Source organism: Syngnathus leptorhynchus, chromosome 14 (genome assembly GCF_054491065.1).
Source record: "Syngnathus leptorhynchus isolate UIUO chromosome 14, UIUO_Slep, whole genome shotgun sequence".
NCBI lineage: Eukaryota > Metazoa > Chordata > Actinopteri > Syngnathiformes > Syngnathidae > Syngnathus > Syngnathus leptorhynchus.
This window is the reverse complement of record NC_141208.1, coordinates 5269904-5293340: the sequence shown is the minus strand read 5'-3', so window position 1 is coordinate 5293340 and position 23437 is coordinate 5269904. Positions and strand designations below refer to the sequence as shown.

Here is a 23437-nt window from a genome sequence, read left to right as displayed (position 1 = left end):
CAACCTTGCAACATTTCACATAAAAGGTTCCATGTTAAAACAGGACTCAAGTGTCAAATGTTTATTTTTAGTACAAATAAGGTCACCCCCCCCGACCACAAGGAATCTGATCTACCTTATCCTAATAGTCGGTTAGAATTTGCTTGAGCTCAGGAGTGCGGTCCAGGTCCAATGACGTCTGTTCTGCAAGCATGTGTGCATTTTAACAGGTTAAAATGTCATTTTGGACGGGCAATTGTTGCTTTTCAGCAGTTTGATGATGCACTGATTGTGCCCTCTGTAGGCAGCACAGTGTAAGAGCGTATTGAATGAATGACTTCGCCTAATACATTTGTAAATCCGCTGTACTAATCCCACCACGATAAACATTATCATGACTATTAATTAACCAAAAAAATGCTTTCTGGTGACACTAACTACCTCAGACATAGCAAAGACATCCTCCTCTCTAACGTCATGATCATACCCAACTATTGATGCACCGTTGATCAAGGGCGCTCACCAAAATCGAGGCCCCCCAAAAAATAATCATAGGTAGGGGCCCTCCAACACATCATAGTCTTTTATATCCCGCAGTTGGATGTTCCTTCCACAAGAGTGTTATTAATCTAATGTTTGCACACAGCAGGTCAGAGAAGGTGCACCATGCTGCGTAAAAACACTTCAGTTTCCTTTTAAATGTCAGCCGATGAACCCATGGGGTTATGCGTCTATTATCGGGATGCCTTGCAAACACCTCCATTGATAGATGACCATCTGCTTCTGAAAGCTGATGAATGCTTTTTTTTGGTTTCATACCAATCGGATATTTTGGTTTGATGTGATTCTAATTTGTCTTTGGATGCATTTTTTTTTTCCTTCTGTCCTCAAATGCAAATATGAATGTCGATATGTGCCGACGATCAGACCTGGCTGTCCCTCGACGTTGTCCGAGACACCCGCGCTTCACTTTATATGTTGAGGTGTAACTCAAGTGTTAAAGCCTATCCGTCAAATCAGGTCTGGTGAAGGACAAGCAGCTAGCTCGCTCGCTCGCTTGCTCTCTGTTTGACTTGTTCCTAATTAGCATGGCAATTACTGTAAGCTGTCACACTTCTTAAGCAAAGGGATTGGAATGCGAGTGCTCCGAAGCGTAATCCCTCACAAATGACAAGATAATGGAGCCAAAGTGAGGCCACCGCTTCAAAAGGAACCAGCCGATAGAATCCCCTGCAGGGACATTTTCGGGACGGACAGGGAGAGCGAACGAGCCAGACAGACAGCGGGACTGTGAGAGGCATGTATTCCCCTCACAACTAGAGTGGGAGAAAATTATTTGACTGCTTGGGAATGTAAATGACCCTGGAGCAACGTGAAATGGGTCCGAAAAGTCCGTCTTTCAACACAGTCAATTTAATCTTCAAGCCTCTTCAAGCCTTTGCTTCCACCTGATGTGTATTTTCATTACTGCAAAAGATGAAGGGTCTCACAGCTGATCCCTGATGCACTCCCACTTCATCAACACCCACAAGGCCAATGAGACATCAAATCCAATCAGACTCGGCACGTGTTCCTAATGTTGTGGCCAGGGAGTGTCTATATAGTGAGCGTAATAGCCCAGCTTGTTTCAATGGCTCAAAAGTTGACAAAGGCACCAAAAAGTTTGACACGTCAATCTCCGTGATGAATTTTGATGGCCCGCCAAGTGTTGATTGTCCCATTATTGGGTCGATAGTCATTTGTCAGTATCAAAACAAAGCTCCTTTCCATCCTTTGCTACCAGGGCTGAGGAATCTCAACAGGCAGCAGTATGCGTCAAATAACCAGAGCAGAGTGAAGGTACAATATATCTTAAATTATATTCATGAAATATCTTTGCATGAGGACAGCAAATTCAATAACTGGCCTCTAAAACAGTCTGAGCACCCGAGATTCGTATTGGGAACAAAATGTTTCTTTCTTCTCTAATTTAACGCTTGCAATCAATAGTGCGTTCGTTTCCGTGAGGCTTCGCTTGTTGCCGTTATGAAATGAGGGTGGAGTGCGGTGATTCATAGATTCATGAAAAATTCAATAAGCAGGGCACACCCCAAGTCAACTAAATGCCAGCAGCAGGTAACGAACGGATTGTTGGACTCGGAAGTCATGCGACTTTGTTTTGGCCCTGACGTGACTGCATTAGCATGGAAGCTGTGACCAAGCATGGCAAGAAGCCACTTTGGTCACACGGCTCCAAACAAAACATGAAATGATTCTTATCTGATATTAATTATCCCATTCAAATAAAATGGCAGAGAAGGTACAAGTGGATTTGGTGCATTGTTTCATTCATCTGTTCAAACCCCAAACTCCAACAAGCTATGTGAACAACTATCAATGACTCTTTCTCTCAAGATGCCAGAATAAGGCACAAGCAAATGTAGACATTGTTTGGGATGTCACTTTATTGGCTGGCGGTTGCAGCTACGCGTGCTACGCTATCGTGGCTACTCCAGAGCAACAGTCGCCGCACGCAAACACTCGAGTGGAGAAATAATGGAATGCCACAGCAGGCTCGGTGTAATCGACAACACTACACACGGACCCGCCGGGCTTTGTTTCAGAGTGTCCTCCATATTCAAATGAGTCACTACAGGTCTTTCCAAATCCAGCTGCAGAGAGTAGTTTTCTTCTTTTAGCTATTTTTAAACTCAACACGTGTTGAAGGCAAAGTATTAAGTCAAGTCGCCTGCGGGCTTACACGTCTAGTACGTTAGTACGTTTTTCGTTTTAATTCAGGACTGCGACCCACACATGAGCTTGTTTTTTTTTTTTTTTTTTTCCCCCTCAGCAGCTTCTTTGTTACATATCTGAATGAGTGCCTTTTGTGCTATTTGTAGCTGCCGACATTTTAACTAACCCAGATCTTTTGAATGGAACATTGAATAATATTATGGGCTTTATATTAGTCGCCATTAACTTGATATGAGAGCTTTTGGTGCATGTTGCATGATTAACTGAAAAGAAAGGTGTGGGGAACCTTTTTTTCCTGCCAACAGGAACAATTTTATATTCTGAAGGCCATTTTAAATTGCTGAAAAAAATATTATATTAGATAGATAAGCAAGATAGCTGGATAGCTAGTTCGCTAGATACATTGTTGTCTCTATTGAAAAGCAAACATGCCCTCAATTGTATTTGTTCATTGGTCATTGTAAATACAATCTGCAAATAATAATCTAGGCCTTGTCAGTACTCCGTGAGATGTTCTCGAGTCCTTTTTGGCCAAAAGTAACTGTAATTCTTTTTGGGCTCCTTTAACAGGTTGCTGTGAAATCTCTAGTGTTTTTCATTTCTTTCGGGTCTCAGCTGGGGGACCAGCGACAGAGTGTCCAAATCCAATAAGGACCAGATAAAGGCTTCTGCAGAAAAAGGGGGGGAATCATATTTTACTCATTAACAATTGTTTTGGACTTCAGCCTGCTCCCGTGCTCAAGTCCTGCATGATATGGTTATTATACGGCGTGTGTGTGTTTACGGAAAGGAATAACGACTCAATAGTGTGTGCCATCTGGGAATTCAATATCAAGTCTGTGATTGTTCTGTAGCAGTGAAAAAGAGTAACACACGGCTCAATGGGCGCATCATCACAGTGATTCACAGCAAGGAAATTGCGAGTGCCTATCTCTGTGTACAAAACCATCTAATAATCTGCTTTGCTCTAGTGAAATCTCTGTTCGTGGAGGCAGGTGCAAAACTAATTGACTCTGGTGATATCTGTAATTAACTCACGTTTCCATGGCGTCGCCACTACAGCCATCGTTGTGTGGTCTAGTGAGCACGGAAAATTAGCCGGATCATGCCTGTAAAGGTTAATATGGGACATAAAAATAAGCCATTATTTCCTCGCAACCGGGATAATGGCACTTACGGTGCTGCGTCACAGGGCTGTGTATTATAAATTCAGTATGCATGGCTTGTCAAGCATGACTTGACGGGATCATGCGCTGTACTCAAGTAAAGAGTTGAAACAACCCGTCACAGATGATGTAATAATCATTAAGATCATTTGGATTTTTGTTGTTGCAAAACTGCAGGAACATCATAGTGCAAAAAAAAATGCAGTTTAATTGGATTATGTATCTACAGTAAAAATGGAACCATTTAAATTCATGACATGTCGAAATTGTAAGTACATTTATTTGGACAGTGTTAAGTGAATGCACTTCAAATGCATTGATCAGGTCAAAAGTAATTTGATTTAATGAATTCGGCAGCCAAGGTGCTACCAAAAATTTCGGTCCAAAATATTGGGGTAAAAATTGTCTTTTCGGAAATAAATGAGAAAAATCTAACCTGCATAAAATGACCGAACCTTTAAATATAAGCAAGCGCATTGAATTCAAAATGCGAGCATGCCAGTGTTTAAAACTATCGGCAACTCGTGTCACGATCATTTTTTTGACGCGACGCTCCTCCCTCCCTGCATGGCTAAATCACCGGGTGGCATGAGAGCGACCGCTGGGAGATGCGTCGGTCGAGGTCGTCGCCTAGACGCCCTCCCACCCTTCGCTCCACTCGAAGGGCAACATCTGGACACAAAAGCGGGCTTCCGTGCAACTTTGGCGCACAGTAGCGTGCTTTGGTTTGGAATGTGCGGCTGTCGGACAGCGGCGCACTTGTTGCCGCCTCAACGTCAGCTGTGAGGACGGCGCGCGGAAAGGAAGGGAAGAAGGAGGGAAGGAAGAAAGGAAGGAAGGAGCACATGGAGGAGCGCAGCCAGTCCAATTCCAGCGGGCGTCAACTGGACGTGCAGAGCAACTTGGCGTTTTCCGGGCCGGTCTTTGCCATTCTAACGGTGATGATGGTGACTTTGGTGGTCGTGACAGTTTTAGGCAACGCGCTGGTCATGTTCGCTTTTAAAGTGGACAAGAGTCTGAGGAGGCAATGTAATTATTACTTTCTGAATCTGGCAATATCTGATTTTCTTGTTGGTAAGTACATCTTCAGTCATTTCTTTCTTTATGTGCAAACTGACGTGTTTCCTCCTTGATAAAATGATCTTATATGGTTCATGTCAATTTGAACCTGCTTTGATGTAATCAGGGGCGTTGCTACGTAAAGCTCTACTAGGGCACAGACCCCCCCCCCCCCACTACACTTGTCCATAACTGTCATGAGCAGGTTGCAAATAACTATGTAGGGAAACACTGGCTGGCTGTGACATATTAATGACAGCGAATTAATCTTTTTTTTTTTTTTTTTGCAAAGGTAGTCACAAATCAAATTGGACTACTAAAATGGATGTTTCATTTGCAAGTGCGTGTTAAATCAAGGGAAAATGTTAAATGATTGAAACTGTTCAATGTGTAAATTTTGATGGTCAAATTTTCCCATCACATTTGCACACTACACCAGAGGAACATGCACTTGTTCATCTTTGAAAAGTCACGTGAGAGTTTCAAATAGCAAAAATGATCATCAGGGCCGTGAAGAGGGCGGGGGCCAATGAATTTTGAATGAAGTAATGTTAATAATAATGCTGTTCATTCCATGTACCCTATCCAGGAGCGTTCTGCATCCCGGTGTACATCCCTTACATCCTGACGGGCCGCTGGATGCTTGGCCGGGGACTCTGCAAGCTGTGGCTGGTCATGGACTACCTGCTGTGTTCCGCGTCCGTCTTCAGCATCGTCCTGATCAGCTACGACCGCTTCCAATCTGTCACCAGAGCGGTGAGTCGCCCTTCCCGTGGCCTTTGTGGGAACCTGAAATGATAAGCACCTTAAAGGTTAAAGTAGTTTACATGACAATGGGTGACCATCAAGAACATTAAAAAGCTTCATTCCTAGATTGTGTTGCCCAGGTCACAAAACATCAAGTAATTGTGTGATTTTTTTTTTTCTTATATTATTTCAAAATTCACACAAATTGGACGGGACTATGTTTAGTCTTGCCCACCAGGGTCGAGTCAGTGCCTTCATTTCTGATTGGTCAGCGTGCCAGCTTAGTTGTGGGGGCAGTGACACCAGCACCTCATTGTCCCAAATGGGCCCATCTGCACAGGTTAATCATGGCTGACCCAGCTGGGCCTTGTGCCACCCTCTACTCGATGGAAACTCTCTGGTCATGAATGGAAAACAAAATTGGCTTTGGGAAAGAACACCATACTAATGTAAACACATCTCAAGCCACAATTGTGAGTCTTCTCCTCCAAACTAGATGTGTTGATTTTTCCAAACACTCCACATCCCTATTGAAGCTTTGATTTTATTATTTTTTTTTTAGGAGGGCCTGCATGCATGAAATTATTGAATCCGCGTTGCGACGCCAAAATGGGACAAAGCCTGGCGTGGTAGACAAAGGCAGCGTTCTTTTTGCTTTCACCAGCAAACACTTTACATCAGAGCGATGAATACAAATTTCAGCACAAAGAGAGAAAAAGCGAAAGGCTCTTCTTCAATTAGCCAGCTTTGATCAGTGAAGGTCCTCCTCCCCCCTGGTGCAGCCATCGCCTCCCCCCTAACGTGGCGAGATCAATCGCGCCGGCCAGAAGCGGGCCACTGGCCAAACAGCATTCTCTTAAAAGCCTGCCTCTGTGAACACTGACAGACAAAAGGTCGTCAGCAGTGACACGACAAAGTGTGCCTTTGAAAGGAAAGCGTGGAGTCAGTGTTGATGCACATTTTCACCACACGTGACGTATACGAGGAGATGTCGATTACAAATGAAATGACAAATCGGTTCTGGAATGGGGAAGTGATTTGTGCCACAATTTGCCGCAGGTGAGTTACCGGGCCAGACAGAGCACGTCTCATCCGGCCATCATCAAGATGACCGCCGTGTGGGTGTTGGCCTTTTTCCTCTACGGCCCGGCTATCATATTCTGGGAACTGGCGGTGGGCCGGAGTCGGGTGCCCGATGAAGAATGCTTCGCCGAATTTTATCACTCCTGGTACTTCCTGCTGTGCGCCTCCATGCTGGAGTTCTTCTTCCCTTTCATCTCTGTGGCTTTCTTCAACCTCAGCATTTATCTGAACATACGCCGGAGGAGGCTCGGCTGCGGGGAGGCCCAGCTCAACCTTCAGCTAAATGAAGCCGTATCCGCCGGGCAAGGGGAAGCCAACCCCTCTTGCCACACCTGGGGGACGGTAGGCAAACTGGCCGTCAGAGGCTCCATCCCCTCCCCATCCTCGTCTCCCAATTTGGGCAAAGTGGACCCGTCCAGCAGCAGCAGCAGCAGCAGCAGGGCGGCCCAGCCTAACCGTCTGTCCAGAGATAAGAAAATTGCTAAGTCGCTGGCCATTATTGTGTGCGTGTTTGCCATCTGCTGGGCACCGTACACCCTACTGATGATCATCCGTGCCGCCTGCAGAGGGCGATGCATCCCGCAGCACTGGTATGAGGTCACCTTCTGGCTCCTGTGGCTCAATTCGGCCACTAACCCTTTCCTCTACCCGCTGTGTCACAGCAGCTTCCGCAGGGCCTTTGCTAAGATTCTGTCCCCAAAGAGGCCGGCGAGCTCCACTCGCCCTTTAGCCGTCCTTCGGGCGGGCCGGTGACCCGCTTGACAGCTCAAACTGTGAAGTACGTGTCAAATGCTCACAATAATTTATGTTTTTATATACACTAAATGTTGACAGTCGCTCATGAATTGCTTCTATTCCGTCGTGCAAACTTCAGGTTGGATTCCACAATATGAATCGATTTGCACAATGAATCAATGTTGCTATCGCCGTGGTGTTGCCATGAAGTAGACGTTTATGGAAAATGCATCTAGGATGTCGTTCTACGCGTAAAAAAAGCATTTTGCCATTGTTACTTGAATCAAAGCTCATGAATATTTACACTATGAAATAGAAACGTGCCAAACAAACACATTTGTAAGATGAACTGCATCCTCACTCTTGTTCCCCTAAATGTTTACATTTTGCAATGAAGTTGACACCAAGAGAGCTAAAAGATGTTTTCAACAATGACTGTACTGTATTGTCGAAATGTGTTTGTTTCTTATCGTCACTAGATGTCACTATTTGTCTTTGCAGCGTTGAACTCCAATGCTTCAAAGCGTCGTTGACCCAAATTGCTCTCTGAGTGACTGCAATGAATTAACATTTAAATGCAACGTAATAAACCTATTTGCACCAACGTCTTGAGTGATTTCAGCTTCAGGAAGACAATGTCACCCAATTAGGAAAAAAGTACACATTTCTATTTGTAGTGCATCTTGTAGTCCTACTTGGTATCGAGAACTACTCAAGAACGGAGTCTGAAAAAAGTTGATTTCGAAGACCCCTTAACTCGCAAATGCTAAATGGCTATTGTTTTCTTTCAATCACATCGTATGTATTTGACCAACTTCCTTGCAAAGTTGTGCTTATGTTCCACCCCAGCGTGCAGACTGGATGATTGTATTGAGCTCGATCCATTCCAGGAGTTTTGTCCAGATGTAGACTCACCGGAGCAGTAATTACACCATCATGTTAAATAGCGGGGGGGTTACATTTTGCAAGTGCCAGGCTCCCACGAGGGACTCCCATTGTTGTCACATCTGGGTACCTAGTCAGGTGCTGGGTTGGAGGACAGGCACTGCAGCAGGGACCAGGCCTCTGCACCCCCCTGGACTCCTGTGTGGACCGACCCATCCTTATGACTAAAGGGAGGGGGGGGGGGGGGATTAGGCCCATTTCCCCCGGGGATGACAGCGCTGCATTTATCAGCAGAATTGAGAGCCAGGGTTCATCGGTGAGGCGGGGACACTTGCACTGTGTGCAGTTATACCAGCGGGAAAGCCACTATTGATTTTGATGATAGATTGAAATGTCATGGCATGTGTGCCACGGCGGCTGCGGCACTAGACGGCTTGAATCGTCCGAAGGATTACACTGGAGTGCTGTGAAAAACATGGATGAAAAGGTGTTCATCTGGTAAACATGTCTGCATGCTTATGTTTCTGCTGCCCCCCCCCCCCCCCCCCCCCCCCCAGCCCTAATTAACAGACACTGGTTTTATTGGGGTGGGGGTAGGGGGGGTCTTGGATGTCTGCATCTAAGAGCTGTGGGCCCCTAATGGAGAGCACCTGTGCCCTTTAAGTTTATAGAGCTGCATTAGAAGAGAAGCATGCCGTGATCAGAGGAGACTGTGAGATGAACCCTTGAGAATAGCTCAACTCCTTTGTTAGAATGACCTAATGCTGAAATCATCTCTTGTCTAATCTTATAAACAGCGTGGCCTTCAAAGTAGACCTAAAATAAAACGGGGGGGGGGGGGGGAGTCATATGTGAGGTTCGACACAGCACGGCCTACTCATATAAGAGGCCATGACTTGTATGTTGTGGTATTTGGCACTAAAGTAGACCTTCTGCTGCAGGTCAAAGGGGGACCTCACTTAAAGTACTGTACCAGTGTTCACTTTCTCTTAATGCAAAAGCGCCTTTCATATTTCATGAAGACTCAAAAATAAAATAAAAAAAAACCGCCACCTCTTCTCCACTTTCCCTTTTCTCACCGCTTTTTCTCCTGCAGTGTATTTCCTGACTAGAGATTAAATAATTCCATCAGAATCCTCTTAGGATGGGTTACCAGCACTTGGCAATTAAACAATTACATTTAATCAGCATGGGGCGACGCTTCAAGTCACCCTCATTTCAGACGTTGATTAAAAGCAATTCTTCAGTGGTTATTGCTGTCGACGCCGGCAACTCGGCTCAGGTTTGCTGCCGTCTGCGCGGCGGGGTCAGGCCGGATAGCAGCAATATGACAGGTTCGGTGGTTGCTTGGGGGTGGGGGGGCGCTACTGCCTCTTGTGGGTAAAGCGGTAATGACAGCCCTTCTTATTGTCGCTTAAGTCGGCGCGAGTTAGATTACTTGGAGGCCTTTTGACCCTATGCTAGAAGAGACTGAGAGAACAATAGAATGGAGAGGGGCATTTAGTTACAGTATGCTTGAGGGAGTTCACATTCCACGTGAGGGAACGTGTGTGTGTGTGTTTATGCTATACACTCGCCTACTTGCATCAAGTGCCCGAGGCTTAAATTAAAAGCACTTGCGTGTTAGCCGTACATCACGTCGAAGTGCAAAGCGGCAAAGTGCTGCAGCCAACAAAGCTTTTTCCTCATCTGCACAGGGAATCCAGGTGCCTCTCTTGCATACGGCGAACCTCGTCATCATCTGGCACCCACCTTCAAAATGCTATCCTAGCCTCCAGCTTGGGGGAATGGATGGACACAAGTGATCTCACATCAAGTTTGCACACAATTAAGGAAAAAGAAGTTAGCAGTCATTCTAACAATTGCTTCTATGCTAGCTTTGTGGTTGTAGACAGTCACTAGTACTGACCGTTCGGCCAAACCTCAATTTACACGAAGCAGTCAGATGCCTTTCACCAGGCAGGGCGGCAATGTAGACTTTTATTTTTTATTTTTTTCCTCGTACGGCATCATAGATGCACTGGAGCAATCGTCTCCTCTAATGACATTCCCCCTAGTAGCGTCTTCCCTCTGCAAAAATCTCACGAGGGAAGACGCTACAAAAAGTGATAATGACACCAAATATACATAGAGAATAAAGGGGGCATGTTTACATAAGCAGAACCATAAATATATGACTGAGAAGACATTGTTGTACGTCTTTCTTTTAAGCGGATCTCCTTGGGATGCCATTTTAATGACATGATAGTTTAAAGAGATGCCTGCTCCGTCTTGTTCCATATTTAATTAACTTTTGCTTTTTTCCCCTCCCTCTCTTTCTCTGACGTGCCGAGTAGAGCAGAAAAAAAAAAAAAAAAAAACTGTAGAAAGCGAGAAGGAGACAAACACACGCGAGCTAGCGGGGAGACAATAACAAATAGCTAGCAGAGGCTGGGGGAACATGAGCAGAGACCTTGTCATGCTTTTGTGAGCTGTTTACAATACAAGCCGTGCTGGGGGGGGGGGGGGGGGGGGGGGGGTGAGGGTAAAAGGATGAAAAAAATGGCGGGGATGAATGGGAAGCTCGGAATTAAAAAGGGGAATGGTATGACTGAGACAAACGAAGCGAGAGGTGGAGTGCTAATCTATCTTTCTATCGACCCATCTGTCCTTTTTGCCACAATCACTATTTCAGCATTTGCAATTTGTAGACACAAGCAAAATAGTGTCCATAAAGTTACCTGGACTACACAACAACATTAAACCCTGGAGCCAATCCTAAGGTTGCGGCGTCCATTTTGCTGACACTGTTGGGCGGTGAAAAGATGGCTGCGCGGATGTGGAGTGCCGTTGTGAGAGATTGGGTTACCCCCAGACACTCCCAGCGGATCTGCCGGCCAAATGGATCTGGATCTCACGCTCGGGCGCCCATATTGAATGCCATAAGAGGTCTCCCAGGTCTCCTTCAGTAGGAGAAATGTGCTGCCTAACAATGTGGAGTTTGCACCCAACTACATTTTTACACTGAAACAAAGCGGGGAGACATGAACAAATATTTCCACAAATCTCAGCTTTGTTACTCAACTGCAGATGGGACGGGCTTTATATTTATTAAGGAGAGATGGGTGGCATGCTACAGTCAAAGCACGGTCTAGCCACAATTTCAAAGAATTGTTGGTGCTGCTGTTTTGGGTAGCAAATGATTGTAAATATTTCATTCTGGACTCCGCAATTGTATCATCCTGCTTCCTAAGTTTGTTAAACCGCTTTTTTTTTTATTCACTTTGGATATAAAGTCTGTTGAATATTAAAAAAAAGAAAAAAAAAGCAATTTCACACACATCCTGCATGTCGCAGCTCCTCTCTAACATCTGTCTCCAAGAGTCCAGTTCCAACAAAAGGCTGGCTCGGTTCTTTGCCGACGTTGGCGTCACAACACCGCCGAGGTTTTAAGTTATCTCTGAACGAGCCATCCGTTCTGCTGCTTTTTGATGGTAGAATACTGGGGGGCTGTGTAATTATATCGCTTTAAATGAGCCCCTGAGAACGCTCCTGCCAAAGCGCCCACAAAGTCTCACACTTTGGCGCGCGTCAGAAAGGCAACACTTGCACTCGTCTGTGTGTGTGTGTGTGTGTGTGTGTGTGTGTGTGTGTGTGTGTGTGTGTGTGTGTGTGTGTGTGTGTGCTCGCGTCTGCTTAGGCTGGCATTAAGAGAGAGGCCACAGTGGTTCTGAAACGCCTCACAAGTGAATTTAATTAAATCATAAATATGAGCTGGAGGCCGCCACCCAATTTAATGTAATGGATGATATGGGCCGGTCCGTCTTTGGCAAAGCAAAGTTCTGGACCCGATCGAATGCCCTTGAAGCTTATTAAAAGTGTTTGGCACACGGACATGCTAGCAAAGTTGTTAAATGGATGGCGTGGCTCGCTTTCAGAAAGGCGCTTCATCAACTTGGTATCAACCATCTTGGATTTTGATTGAGGGGTGTTCAAGGTCTCAATCGAAGATACTTTGGATGTGTTTTTCTAAACATAAATAAGAACCTAATAAGAATAGCAACAAAACCATAACAGTACAAGATAAAAATGCAAATGAAAATATTAAAATTATTATTAGAGATGAACAATTAGATTTTGTTTTTTTAAATCTCCAATTGAAATTTTTGCAAAAGCATTTTTATGTAAGTACAGGTTTTCTACAGATGAGCATCATTTGTCAGTGCAGCCTCAGAAGCAACATGTGTTGAAGAACTAAAGCGAAAGCTTGACAAAACGCCGTTGAAATATCAGCGCTGATGAATCATCAGAGGTGACGGACAGATGCTGTCGGTTTTATCCCGTTCTGTGAATCCTTTTCTCGGTCTCCTGTAGTGCTGGCGGCTCCCTAAATAGACCTAAAGCCAGGGTGTGTGTGTGTGTGTGTGTGTGTGTGTGTGTGTGTGTGTACTGCGACCGCACAGGGTGATGGGTAATGGAGTCATTAATAACGCCGACCTCCCTCAAGAAGCTCAGATGTTTGTTAGCCTGAGCCACAAGGGAGCCACGGGGAAATATAAAGCACTTTAATATCAGGGGGGGGAAAAAATGGTTATTTTTGATGATTGCGTTCATGCTGTCATAGGTCTTGTCTGATAGGTTAATTGCAAGAACACACATTTATAGACTATGTGCATGGAGAGCAACCTTGAGGGGCCCAAACTGTCAAAAAATAATGTTCAAATAGGGAAGCATTTGTGTCCCTTCTCACTAATGTATCTCACGGGACTAATTATCGGACGCCAGTGTGAGTGTTTGCACCTTATTTGTGGAAAAAAAAAAAAGGTGTTCAAGGATTTTAGTGCCACATCTAATGAGAAGTAACTCAAGAGCTGTAGCAAACTTTACACTTTTATGATAGACAATAATGCTCAGTTGTTTAAGGGTTATTAATTTTACAAAATGTTGATAATTGCCATTTCAACTGGGGTAGAACTTGGATTATTAAGGCAGGAACTTTTATCTTCCAATGCATCACATTCAAACAACTCCAAAATCCCAAACTACAATAAGCCAGCTCACAATCAATATTTATCATCAGAACTTGTCATCAATAAATCCTACTCACCCAAATCTGATGCAGCAGAGCAAACCTCCTTCCTTTGTGTCTGCCTGGCCTGTCTGCATGTTCTAGCTTTGCACCAAAAACTAATGACTGGGTTGAAGCAACTGTGTTGCTTGACCTCCATTCCTAAAGTTCAGCTCTTCTTGAAAAGAGCGCCTTGAAAATGCACTTCTAGTCATCTCTAAACCAATCTCTGGTGCGCATCTTACGCTCAACCAGTCAGAGGATATATTGCTCTGAACCAATCAGAGGATGAAAATGTAGGACGTCACATTTAGTTACTGAAATCTGATTGGATACACATAACACAAAAAATTGACATTTCAACTGTGTGTGTTGTCAAAGCCAGCACTGAGCATTAAATAAATGAATAAATAAATACTACTGACGATGCATACTGTTATTATTATAATTATTTCAATGATGGAAATAAACAAAGACCACAGCATTTTCCTCATACTTTTTAATATTTCCATCACATGTGCAACACAAAAAAATAGCTCTGCTGAAATACAGAGCTCCATATTTGTACAATACTTTTGAGTAACATTGGCAATAAGTGTCCTCTTGCCGCTGGGAGTTTTAGCCGGAGATTTCCTGTAAACGGCGTACGAACGATTCTCAAGTCAAAATGTCAAAACATTAAAGTTTCATACAAAAGTGCATCTCAGGTTCAATGAATGCAAAACATTGACACAACCTAATGTTGTTGTTGTTGTTGTTGTTTTTAAAGTGTGTTGCCACGGCGGCTTCCGGCAACGGAACACTGGAAAGAAGACGAAAAGGGAGCAATGATGTCGGCCACTCTCCAGGAGAGCCAGGGACTAAGTCGAGTACATCCCTAATACGGTAAGAAACTGCATTTCTTGTCAAATCATAGAATTCCAATTGATTCTTGCGCTCTTGTCGAGCAAAAACGTAGAGATAACAAAAACATGAAAAAAAACAAATCCAGTCATCTCCAGGCTTCAATGAGCAGTAAACATCAAGAGTAGAAATGTACAGGTTGAATCAGCGGGCTGGAGACTTCCCATCCCCTTGCTCTCGGAGCCACGTGGGAATTTTTTTCACGCCTCTGTTCAGCAGCCCACCAGGACCGGGGAGGGGTGGGGGGACCTCACCTTCCACAAATGCGAGTGGCCATATTTGCATATGTCAGCATAATGTCTCGCTTTGCTTCTGAAGACGATGCCGTCCTCTCCTCACCCTCTTGATTGAGGCGGAATGCGGAGCGGTCCCGAACCTTCTTTTCTTCTTTTTAAAACCCGATTGAAGCTGATTGACATTTTTTTTTTTTCGTTTTTACAGACAAACATGTTAAACTGTACATTGGCGAATACTGTATAAGATTGCAATATAGCTGAAGTGAAGCAACACATGAAGAGGGCTATATACAAGCACATTTTTAAAGTAAACAATGGGCAATGTCATTTTTGTGACCTCCCCCTCCCGCTCACGTCTTTATTTTCGTGCTATTTTTTCTTTTTTTTTCTCCTTCCTCGCAGCGGCACGGCCGCCTCGCCACGCCGCTGAATCCTTTAAGCGAGACAGCGAGCGGGACGTTGCACTGGCCATAATTGGCGCTCGGGCTGTATTCTCCGCGTCACGTCTCCCGTTTGGTCGTCGGCGGTGCTCGTCTGGGCCGGGTTAGCTGCTGTGCTGAGTCAACGTGTGGTTCTGCGGGAACACACAAAGAAACACGCTTAATAATGGGCTTACCGTTTCTTCACACCATTAAACACGGGTGGAGACGTATCTAAAGTCTGGACCAATTTGAGCATTTTGCTCCCTCGAAATCTGACTCCTTGATTTAGCCAATCAGATGTGTTTCGAGTTAAACGCAAACAAAACAAAAAAAAAGACTTGGGCTGCTCACTGATCGGTATCTAAACACAAATGCTCTTTTTTTTGTCCTGGTCTGGAGGTACATACCATGCTTTGATTTGATTCTTGACATTTCAACATCATCCCATCAGGGTTTCATTATCCCCATTCCAATTAACTTGCACCTGAGTCAGACGTGCGCGCTCTCAAATCGATACCCTCTGGATGCCGGGATGAAGCGTGCTAAAACCCGCTTCTGACACCAAAGCACAACACCTCTGACAGATAGATAACCCCCACCTTCTCCATGCTGAAAAAATATTACATCCCAATCAAAGACTGTGACCATGGAAACAAATCCATAACGAGGCACTGGCACACCGGACGGAATACCGTCCCTTGGAGTCTTGTTTATTTATCTCGCACTGCCATCTAATCAATGTATGCACTACTATCCCCCCCCCCCCCCCTCCAAAAAAAAGGATTATCAAAGTGGCCGGTGCCTTTTTTTGTACATATCTAATGCTGCAAAAGGGAACATGTTGACTTTTTTGTTGTTTCATCCACATTGATGAAGACACACCGACGCACGCGCATGGTTGTCGCGGGGAAGCTGTGCCAGGTTTTTTTAAAGGGAGCTTGGACCGGGAGTGGGGGGGGTGTGACTGGTGTCCCTGGTGGGCGGAATCCAGGTCATCTTTTGAAGTGACTGCTAATCCCTTTAATGCAAACTACATGCCCCACTTGCCGCGCTCACTTTAAAACACGGCCTCGGACTCCTGTCGACTGGCACGGACTTAGACGCACCTGTCACACGCCGGCGCAAGAGTGGGCTCATCATTATTGGACGGAAATAATCACATGGACCACACACCTAAAATGCTGAGAGATATTTCAAATGCTTTGCTTGTATTATAGGAGTATTTTAATTTACGATCCCAAATAAATGTCTGTGTTTTTTTTATTTTATTTTCTGACATTGGCCAACAAAATGTAAAGTCATGATTTTTTTTCTCTTTTCAATGAGGGATGTCAGGTGATTGCACAAGTGTAACTAATAAAACGAGCTACACCGAGTTGTTGGAATATAACACAGCGAATACCCCAAAATAATACTGCAATTCATTGCCAACAATAGTAATACGTGACGGGACCTTCGCAGCCTCATTTTCACGGCGGCGTGACAAAAAAAATCATCAAACTTTGATGCCGTGCAAAAAAAAAAAGCTTGACAATTTAGCATCAGCCATCTGTCGAGTATTCACATCTTTCTTATTTTGGGATTGTTGAGGCCCCTGGAAATGGGATTCAGAAAGCCCGCTAATATTTCCCCCTTGTATTTGATAACCACAAGAAGGTGTGATTTATTTTGGAGATGGTATTGTGCGTCGTCCCCCTTCTGCGCTGTCTCTCGGGCATCAGCGGTGGGCGACTATTAACCCCCATTGCGTCTCTCGCCTCCCTCGTTACCCTTCCGTCTGCCTCCGGATGAAGCGTTTAAACGCCTCCACGGCTTTCCCTTCAGCTGGGGCGATTACTCCCCGACAGGTGGGGTAATAAGCAGTTTGACGGGGGAGCAGGGAGAGTGACCCCCCCGTAGGGCTCGCCCCTCCCCCTCTCACTCACTCACTCTTTTCCTTAAATAGAGAAGGCCCCGGACAGGCTTCTCGGCTTGCCTTCTTGCAGAAATAAAGCTCCTCTAAGTGAGTCTGGGAGGAAAGTCCCCATGGGACGGTGCTACAAACCCAGCCCCCTTCCGCCTTTCCTCGCCTCCCCCGCCTCCCTCTCCTGCTCCCCTCCGGTGAAGACATCCTTGGTGTTGCCGAGGAGGGGACAGGAACGCGGCAACCTTATTAATGAATGCGGCGCATTACCCGTCAGCCCGACTCCTCGACTGCTCCCGAAGGTCCCCGCAGTACGTGACTTCAAATGGCAGGATATTGACACGGAGAGAGCAAAGCGGCGAGACTCGATGCGTCCGTGTGTGTGTGCGTGTGTGTCGGTGCCTATGTGTGGCGAGAGGGGAAACAGACAAGAACATTTGTGCGAGCAACCTCGGCGGGCATGTGTGTGCGTGGAGCCCAAAGGAACGCGGCTCCTTGGATATAATGTAGGGCTCGTAACAGCTATTAGAGGGGAAAATAACCCCTCTGGGGAACAGCTCCTACCCCCCTCCACCGCCATCACAGTATGTCCCAGCTTTGTCTGAGACACACACACACACACACACCGCATCCCTACCTTTCCCTTAGACGCACCACTAGTTCCCCTCACTGAGGGCTTTCTCAAGGACGGTGTTAAACGACTTCAGTGGCAACCATGCAGACTAAAGGGAAATGGGGGGGAAAGATGAAGGGTGCTGTTGAAAGATTGAAAATGAAACCGATAGCGTCATCTCGGCGGACGCTTAAACTCTGCAGAGTCGCGACTGTGAGTGACGGAGAGTTAACGTTGACTTTTTTTCCCCCTGTGAGCTCGGTGCTTTCGGTCGGCCGCCACGCAGTCGTATTTTAGCCTCGAGTGTAGCGGGACTTTTTCACGGCGTGCCGAGCCAAAGCGAGAGCCCTAGTGAGTTTTTATTTTGAAATAGGTTGTCATTGCACGCGGTAGCTAGTCCGACTTAACCTTTGAGATTTCCGCTTACATGATCTCAATTCATTCATCGGAAATAAGAAAGGTTTACATGAAATCGTAACGGCCATGTTTGCAATTTAATTTGCACCTCTTAGCTATTATCATATTATTTATTAATCAATTAAGATAGTGATCTGCTGCTACCCACTGCCTCATTTACCCGACAACAGTGTAAAAAAAACAGAGCGGGCCTACGGCAATTCTTTTTTTCGACTTAAATCACAGTGCGAGCTCAACGCAAGTTGAAGCAAATTAGACGTGGAACAGGAATGGAGCAAAAAAAAGGTCCAGGCGGCAAGTCGGATGTCACTAATGGTGTCACACCAGAATGACTGCAATTTAGGATTAGATGGCCTCCATTAAGCCTTTTAGCGCTCGTCTCAACGCCATCCTTCGATGGCGTCCTATTCCCCCGGAAGCTCGGCCGTTCCCCCCCCAAACCTTAATCCCCTCCTCCACCCTTTCAACTACTTGCTGGAAGCTTCCGCAAAAAAATATATATAACGGAGATCGCAACTAAATTACATTTAGCTTCTATCGCCGATGCGCTTCTCCACTATATCAAGATGGGCAGTGCCTTCTTCTTCTCCGTTCCCTGGGTGCTGCTGTTCAAGCCCACTTTCATGTGATTTCATCACCCCACAGCAACCTCCTCCAGGGCAAGAAGAAAAAGGAGGAGGCAGAACACCCTCCAGCATGCAAACAGGTGCAACGCCTCTTTCTGAGTTGAAGGCAGCGGCTGGAAGGAGAAGTTGGAGGGAAGCAACCAGATGGGGAGTTGATTTAGGATCACTCTTTAGATGGCGGGCCTCTGCCGAGAGCGGCCGTTCTCCACTGAGGCAAGCGAGGTGAGCGGCTTGCGTCAGCGCCGCAGAGGAAAGACCGGACGAGCTTGTCTCTCGGCTTTCATCCGGGGCGAGCCGCATTAGACACGAGCTCTTATCGTAGCACATCACAGAGAAGGAAGATGTCGGGCTTAATCGCGGCTCGAACAATTTGGTATCGTGTTAATACCTGCAAAGCGCCCTCTTGCCGGCTGTTTTCAGCATGTAGCGTTCGAGCCGAGCTTTAGCGAGCGGTTAAGGAAGCAGCAAAAAAAAGCAGCTATTGGAAAATACGCTATATAAACAAAGTTGTTTTGTATTATAAGTAAAGTTGAATAAAGTTTGACTCAATTGCACTCGACTGCATTTTGGATGATGCGCAAAAAGTTCTACTTGTACTGTGTTCAAAACAAAAGACGAGGGCGATGCAACCAGGCTCCATCTTTAATGGTGCGTTGAACTCAGTCCAGTATCGACTGCGAGCGAGCGAGCGTTCCCCATAGTAAACCTTCCCTCGTCTTTGACCTCAGGCCAGGCTTACCGCCGGCCAACTTAGCCCGACGACGAGCACAATCAAATAAATAAATAAATAATTGAGCAGTTGGCATTCTCCACAGTCATCACTTATCGGGCCGCGGGGAGGGATGACCCGCCCAAAACACCCGCGTTGTGCCACAACCCGCCTGGTTTCCCTGGCAACAGACTGTCTTGTTTGAGGAGAGGTGCCCGGGGGGAGTCGTGGCGATACAGTAACGGCCGACAAACAAGCGCCGATCTCCTCGCCCTCCTTTTGTCAAATACTCACGCATAAGAGCCACCGCGTCAAGCTCAAAATGGCGGCAAACGACTAAATGTTTCTGAGGGGTAACCGGGGACGACGGAACGCTGTTTTTTTTTTTTTTTTTTGTCCAGGGGGAGGGGGCGGGACTTTGTTGTTGTGAATGATAGTCATTAGCCTGTCGTAGCAGACAATCGAACGGCGTTGGAATCGGGCCGTGCAGCGATCCCGCTGTTTGACTGAGGTAGCAAAACAAGTGCACAACTGCTGTGTTATTATGGGGCCTCATTAAGTGAGGGGAAGGTGGGAGACGGGCGAGGGGAAGCGTCAGCCAGAGGGCCGGCGAGGGGAAGGAAAAGAAGAAAAGAGGAAACACAAGAGAGCCATACAGAGTGTATTTGGAGGTGATGGCAACACACACACACACACTCGCACACACAGATGCCTTTCCAGCCAAAATGAAGACTATGACTAAAGAAGCCAATTAAAGGCTTTCTTAGGGGAGCCATCTTGGGAGGGGGATGGGTCTTCCTGGGACATGAGCCCTGGGCAACATCCCCTAATTAGACAGAGCGAGGGGGGAGGATTTCTGCCTGTCACTGGGAAGGAGACAAGGTCCATGGGGTTCCGCATGTCATTCCCAGAAACAAAAACACAATTACTCTCGCATTTAACCACTTGAGTCTGGGACGTGCTTTGAAAGGAGACGCCAAAGCTGAACCCGAGCGCCTTCCAGATCGATCCAGGTAGAAGACGGAGAGCTCATTTGCATATTTTGGTTGAGCCAATCAGCAGCTTTTAAGTGACAGACGACAGGCGTCATTCATTCCACCACACTTTTGGCAACTGCTGTTGGAATTCAGGAGGGAACAATTGGGAGACGACTTCGTACGTTGTGCCTCGGAGTTCTGAGGTACGCCGATTTTCCCGAGAAGCGTCGACACGTTGTTGATTTCTCACAATCGTTGGGAAAAGTCACGGCGGAAAGTAAAGACGACATGTTTGCGTAAGAGACGCGTCGACGGATCGAGGCGCAGCGCGCCGAGCGAGTATCTCTTCTTTGTTTGGATTTAACTTTCCCTGGTGGCGCAACACAGGGAAGGAAAAGAGCTCAAAGGCTTCTGGGAGTTTTTTGTCACGTCTCCCCGTAGACAATGTGCTTGCGTGCACATAGCAGACCCTGGGAGAGACCGCCACAAAGACAAACACACACACACACATGCGAGTGGGAGAAAATCCTCCCAGGATGGCGAGGTCTGTCATGCTGTCTAATTCTGATGCACCTTCACAACAAGAGCACCACAATGGTGACAACATCACTCACCATCTGAGGCTGTTTACGTCCCCCATTACAGTAACGCCGCTACACTTGTGTAGGTAATTAGAAATAAGCTTAAATATTAATGACGGCTCCTCACAAGCTTCAGTTTCCCCCCTTCTCATTCATCGTTGTTGTACTTTTGGGCTTGTAGCATTTTGAAACGGTGACAATATCCGAAGCACCCGAGGTGACAAAGACGAAAACAAGTTGTCATATGAAAGGGGGGGAAAAATACATACGCAACTTTCAAAGGCGTGAAGAGCTGTCACGCGCGGCGGCAGATCAAGATCTTTCCAGAAACAGGCCGTTTGAAAGACGCTTAGGGACAAACAAGGAGAGCTTTGGTTTACCTTTGGGATGCGGGGCATTCGGGGTGTTTCAAAAATTCTGAAGGAATTATGTATATTAAACAAGTATGAACAGTGCATTAAATTAAATTGAAAAAAAATCTAGTTATGGTTCTATTTCCCTGACATGTTTTCTTTCTTGACTGTCCATTTTCTCAATTTCGGCGCTGGATGGACGCCGGGTGGCTGTTTACACTGACCCGGTGACCGCCAAGCCAATAAATACGCTTAATTAAAACACCGGAATTGGTCACAGCGTGGCAATCACTGGCATCATGCGGGGAGAGGAGACTCTCATTTGAGCAGAAGGCGATGCAGATGAGCGCTCGTCACTCATTAAGGATGTCGGCATTGTCTACAAAAGAATCCTTTTGGAAGATACTCCAATTAAGGTAGGTGGGAAGCAGGAAGCCATGCAGTCACCTAAAAAAAGTATACATGATGAATTGATTGACTATCTCTTAACATGTCACTGTGGTTAGTCCAAGTTGTGTGGAAGAACTTTTGCCAATCAAAGGAAATCTGCTGATGTCATCGAGGGCCAATTGAGCTGTAAATGTAGGTCAACTGCTTTTAGGCCAGCAGATAACGCTGAATGATTGTTATAGTACCACAACTGACCTGTGGGAGGCAGCGTAATGCCTCCAGACTGTCGGAAAATACAAAGAAGTAGAAGAACGTGACAAAGCTAGGCTAAGAGTTTGCCATTTTCTTGTTGTTTTTACTGTAGTGAACATAAATGCTGAACACGACCAGTAACAAACTACAAAGTACAAATTCATTCTTGTGGAGGTTCTTTTTGTATATGACATTTTGAAGAAGACTACATTGAAAGGCAAATTTGAGCCAGTCCAGCCTTCAGACACAGCCCCCGAATCAGGACCGAGATGTCGCTTCCCTCTGCCGCATTGCTGCGGAATCCAAACTTCTCCTTAAAGCGACTCGCCGCACTCTCTCCGAGATGTCAGATTTAAGCTGCGGCTAATAGCGCGCGTCCATCAGTTAATGAATCCGCCTAATTAATCGGGGCCGAGCGGGATGGCGGAGGAAGTTTGTTATCGGGTCTCGCGTAGCAGTGTGGCTTTCGCAACCACCCGAGGGAGGGAATTTTTTTTCAGGCTGCTAGGAGAAGGAGAGTTTCTTGAACTAAAAAGACAAGCGTGAGGTTCCACCGCCGCCGCCTGGATTTGTGTCTCCATGAGGGTCGGCGAGTGCTTGCCCTCCCCATCAGCGCCTCGTGAAATATCTCGACTTTGCTCTATATTTTAATGGCGTGAGGGGGAAGGGGGGTGGGGGGTGCAGGGGGCTGGCCCTGGAGAGCCGCTGCGTGCATCTATCTGACTTGTATTGTTTTGTCTGTGAAGGGAAGGAGATGATTCTCCTTTGGAATGTGGATTCCGGGGCACAGTGGCCCAGGAGTCAGTCAATCTGACCAGTCGGAGGGGGGCCGCCTGGCGGGGGGTCCTCGGAGGGCTGATTAGACGGATGCACTCCCATCATCCATCTCGACAGGCTGGCGAAAATTGGCTAGCCCCCTCGCAGGGTAGAGTTCACCAGAGTGGGAAAGGGAGGGGGGGAGAGGCTGCGAGGCGCCGCACGCTGGATACCTGTCACAGCCTTTGGTCTGTTCCAGGATCTCGGCAGCAAATTAATAAAATATCCTTCCCGCTCGCCTTTACCTGCCGCGGCGGCGCTACGTGCCGGCCGCCCTCTTGACCCCGGCAACTACGGCGAGAGACAAGGAGCCAAAGTGTCAGGGAGAAAAGTGCAAGACAGCAAACACCGGGAGCTTCCACGTCTGGTGCTGCTGCTGGAAGATAGTCCGACTTCACACGGACTGACAAAGGAGCAACGTGTGTCAGGGAGACGCGCCACTCACAACTTGCAAGCGTTTGTTCTGGGCCAAAGTGTAACTTGGTCACACTGAAAGTCAAATTAAAGCCATACAGTCTTTAAGTCAAATGGTGAAGTGGCCTTCAAAATAAAAGCATAGTTAACAAAAATGTCTTAGGGCTGTATTAGGCTTACTATAAACTATACTCAATTCTACTTCATTCACATATGCCTGTGTTGGTGAGAAACAAACAAAAAAACAAATGATTCTTTTCAAAGTACGCTGTTTCTCGTTTACTTCTTTCGTTCAACTGCTGCATTATAATGCACAGCAACCATGTCTGTTGTGTTATTCTATTGGTGCTGTTTGTGATCAACTCACTTGGGGGGGGGGCTCCAGAGCACA

The 23437-nt window shown here is 46.2% G+C and overlaps 2 protein-coding genes and 1 long non-coding RNA gene across 8 annotated transcripts in view; 1 reads left to right on the top strand and 2 right to left on the bottom strand.

Moving 5' to 3' along the window:
* Nucleotides 1-2620: 2620 nt before the first annotated feature.
* LOC147046176 (uncharacterized) lies at nucleotides 2621-13648 on the bottom strand. Its single transcript, XR_015068257.1, has 4 exons — nucleotides 13474-13648; nucleotides 5622-5726; nucleotides 3751-3821; nucleotides 2621-3380 (listed from the first exon to the last, which is right to left on the bottom strand). It is a non-coding gene; the product is annotated as an uncharacterized LOC147046176 (long non-coding RNA).
* Nucleotides 4454-8088, top strand: LOC147046177 (histamine H3 receptor). 6 transcript variants are annotated; one of them, XM_085929950.1, is made up of 5 exons: nucleotides 4454-4952; nucleotides 5527-5693; nucleotides 6744-7357; nucleotides 7433-7545; nucleotides 8004-8084. In XM_085929950.1, the coding sequence occupies exons 1-4, from the start codon at nucleotides 4724-4726 to the stop codon at nucleotides 7518-7520; spliced, it is 1098 nt and encodes a 365-aa protein (XP_085786076.1). In that variant the 5' UTR covers nucleotides 4454-4723; the 3' UTR covers nucleotides 7521-7545; nucleotides 8004-8084. The 6 variants fall into 6 exon arrangements, with proteins under 6 accessions (XP_085786076.1, XP_085786074.1, XP_085786075.1 ...); XM_085929948.1 differs by having other exon boundaries at nucleotides 6744-6913; nucleotides 6986-8088; XM_085929949.1 differs by having other exon boundaries at nucleotides 7433-8088.
* A 280-nt stretch (nucleotides 13649-13928) lies between the features above and the next one.
* The window catches only part of LOC147046175 (zinc finger protein 521-like), a 74162-nt gene continuing 64653 nt past the window's right edge, over nucleotides 13929-23437 (bottom strand). The window contains exon 10 of the mRNA XM_085930290.1: nucleotides 13929-15147. Coding sequence (XP_085786416.1) covers nucleotides 15118-15147 — 30 coding nt within the window. The 3' untranslated portion in view covers nucleotides 13929-15117. The remainder of the gene's footprint in view (nucleotides 15148-23437) is intronic.

Coding starts and splice junctions, on each gene's coding strand:
- LOC147046177 (XM_085929945.1), top strand. CDS start 4,724: ATGGAGGAGCGCAGCCAGTCCAATTCCAGCGGGCGTCAACTGGACGTG. Junction 4,953..5,526: donor AATATCTGATTTTCTTGTTG/GTAAGTACATCT, acceptor TACCCTATCCAG/GAGCGTTCTGCATCCCGGTG. Junction 5,694..6,743: donor TCCAATCTGTCACCAGAGCG/GTGAGTCGCCCT, acceptor AATTTGCCGCAG/GTGAGTTACCGGGCCAGACA.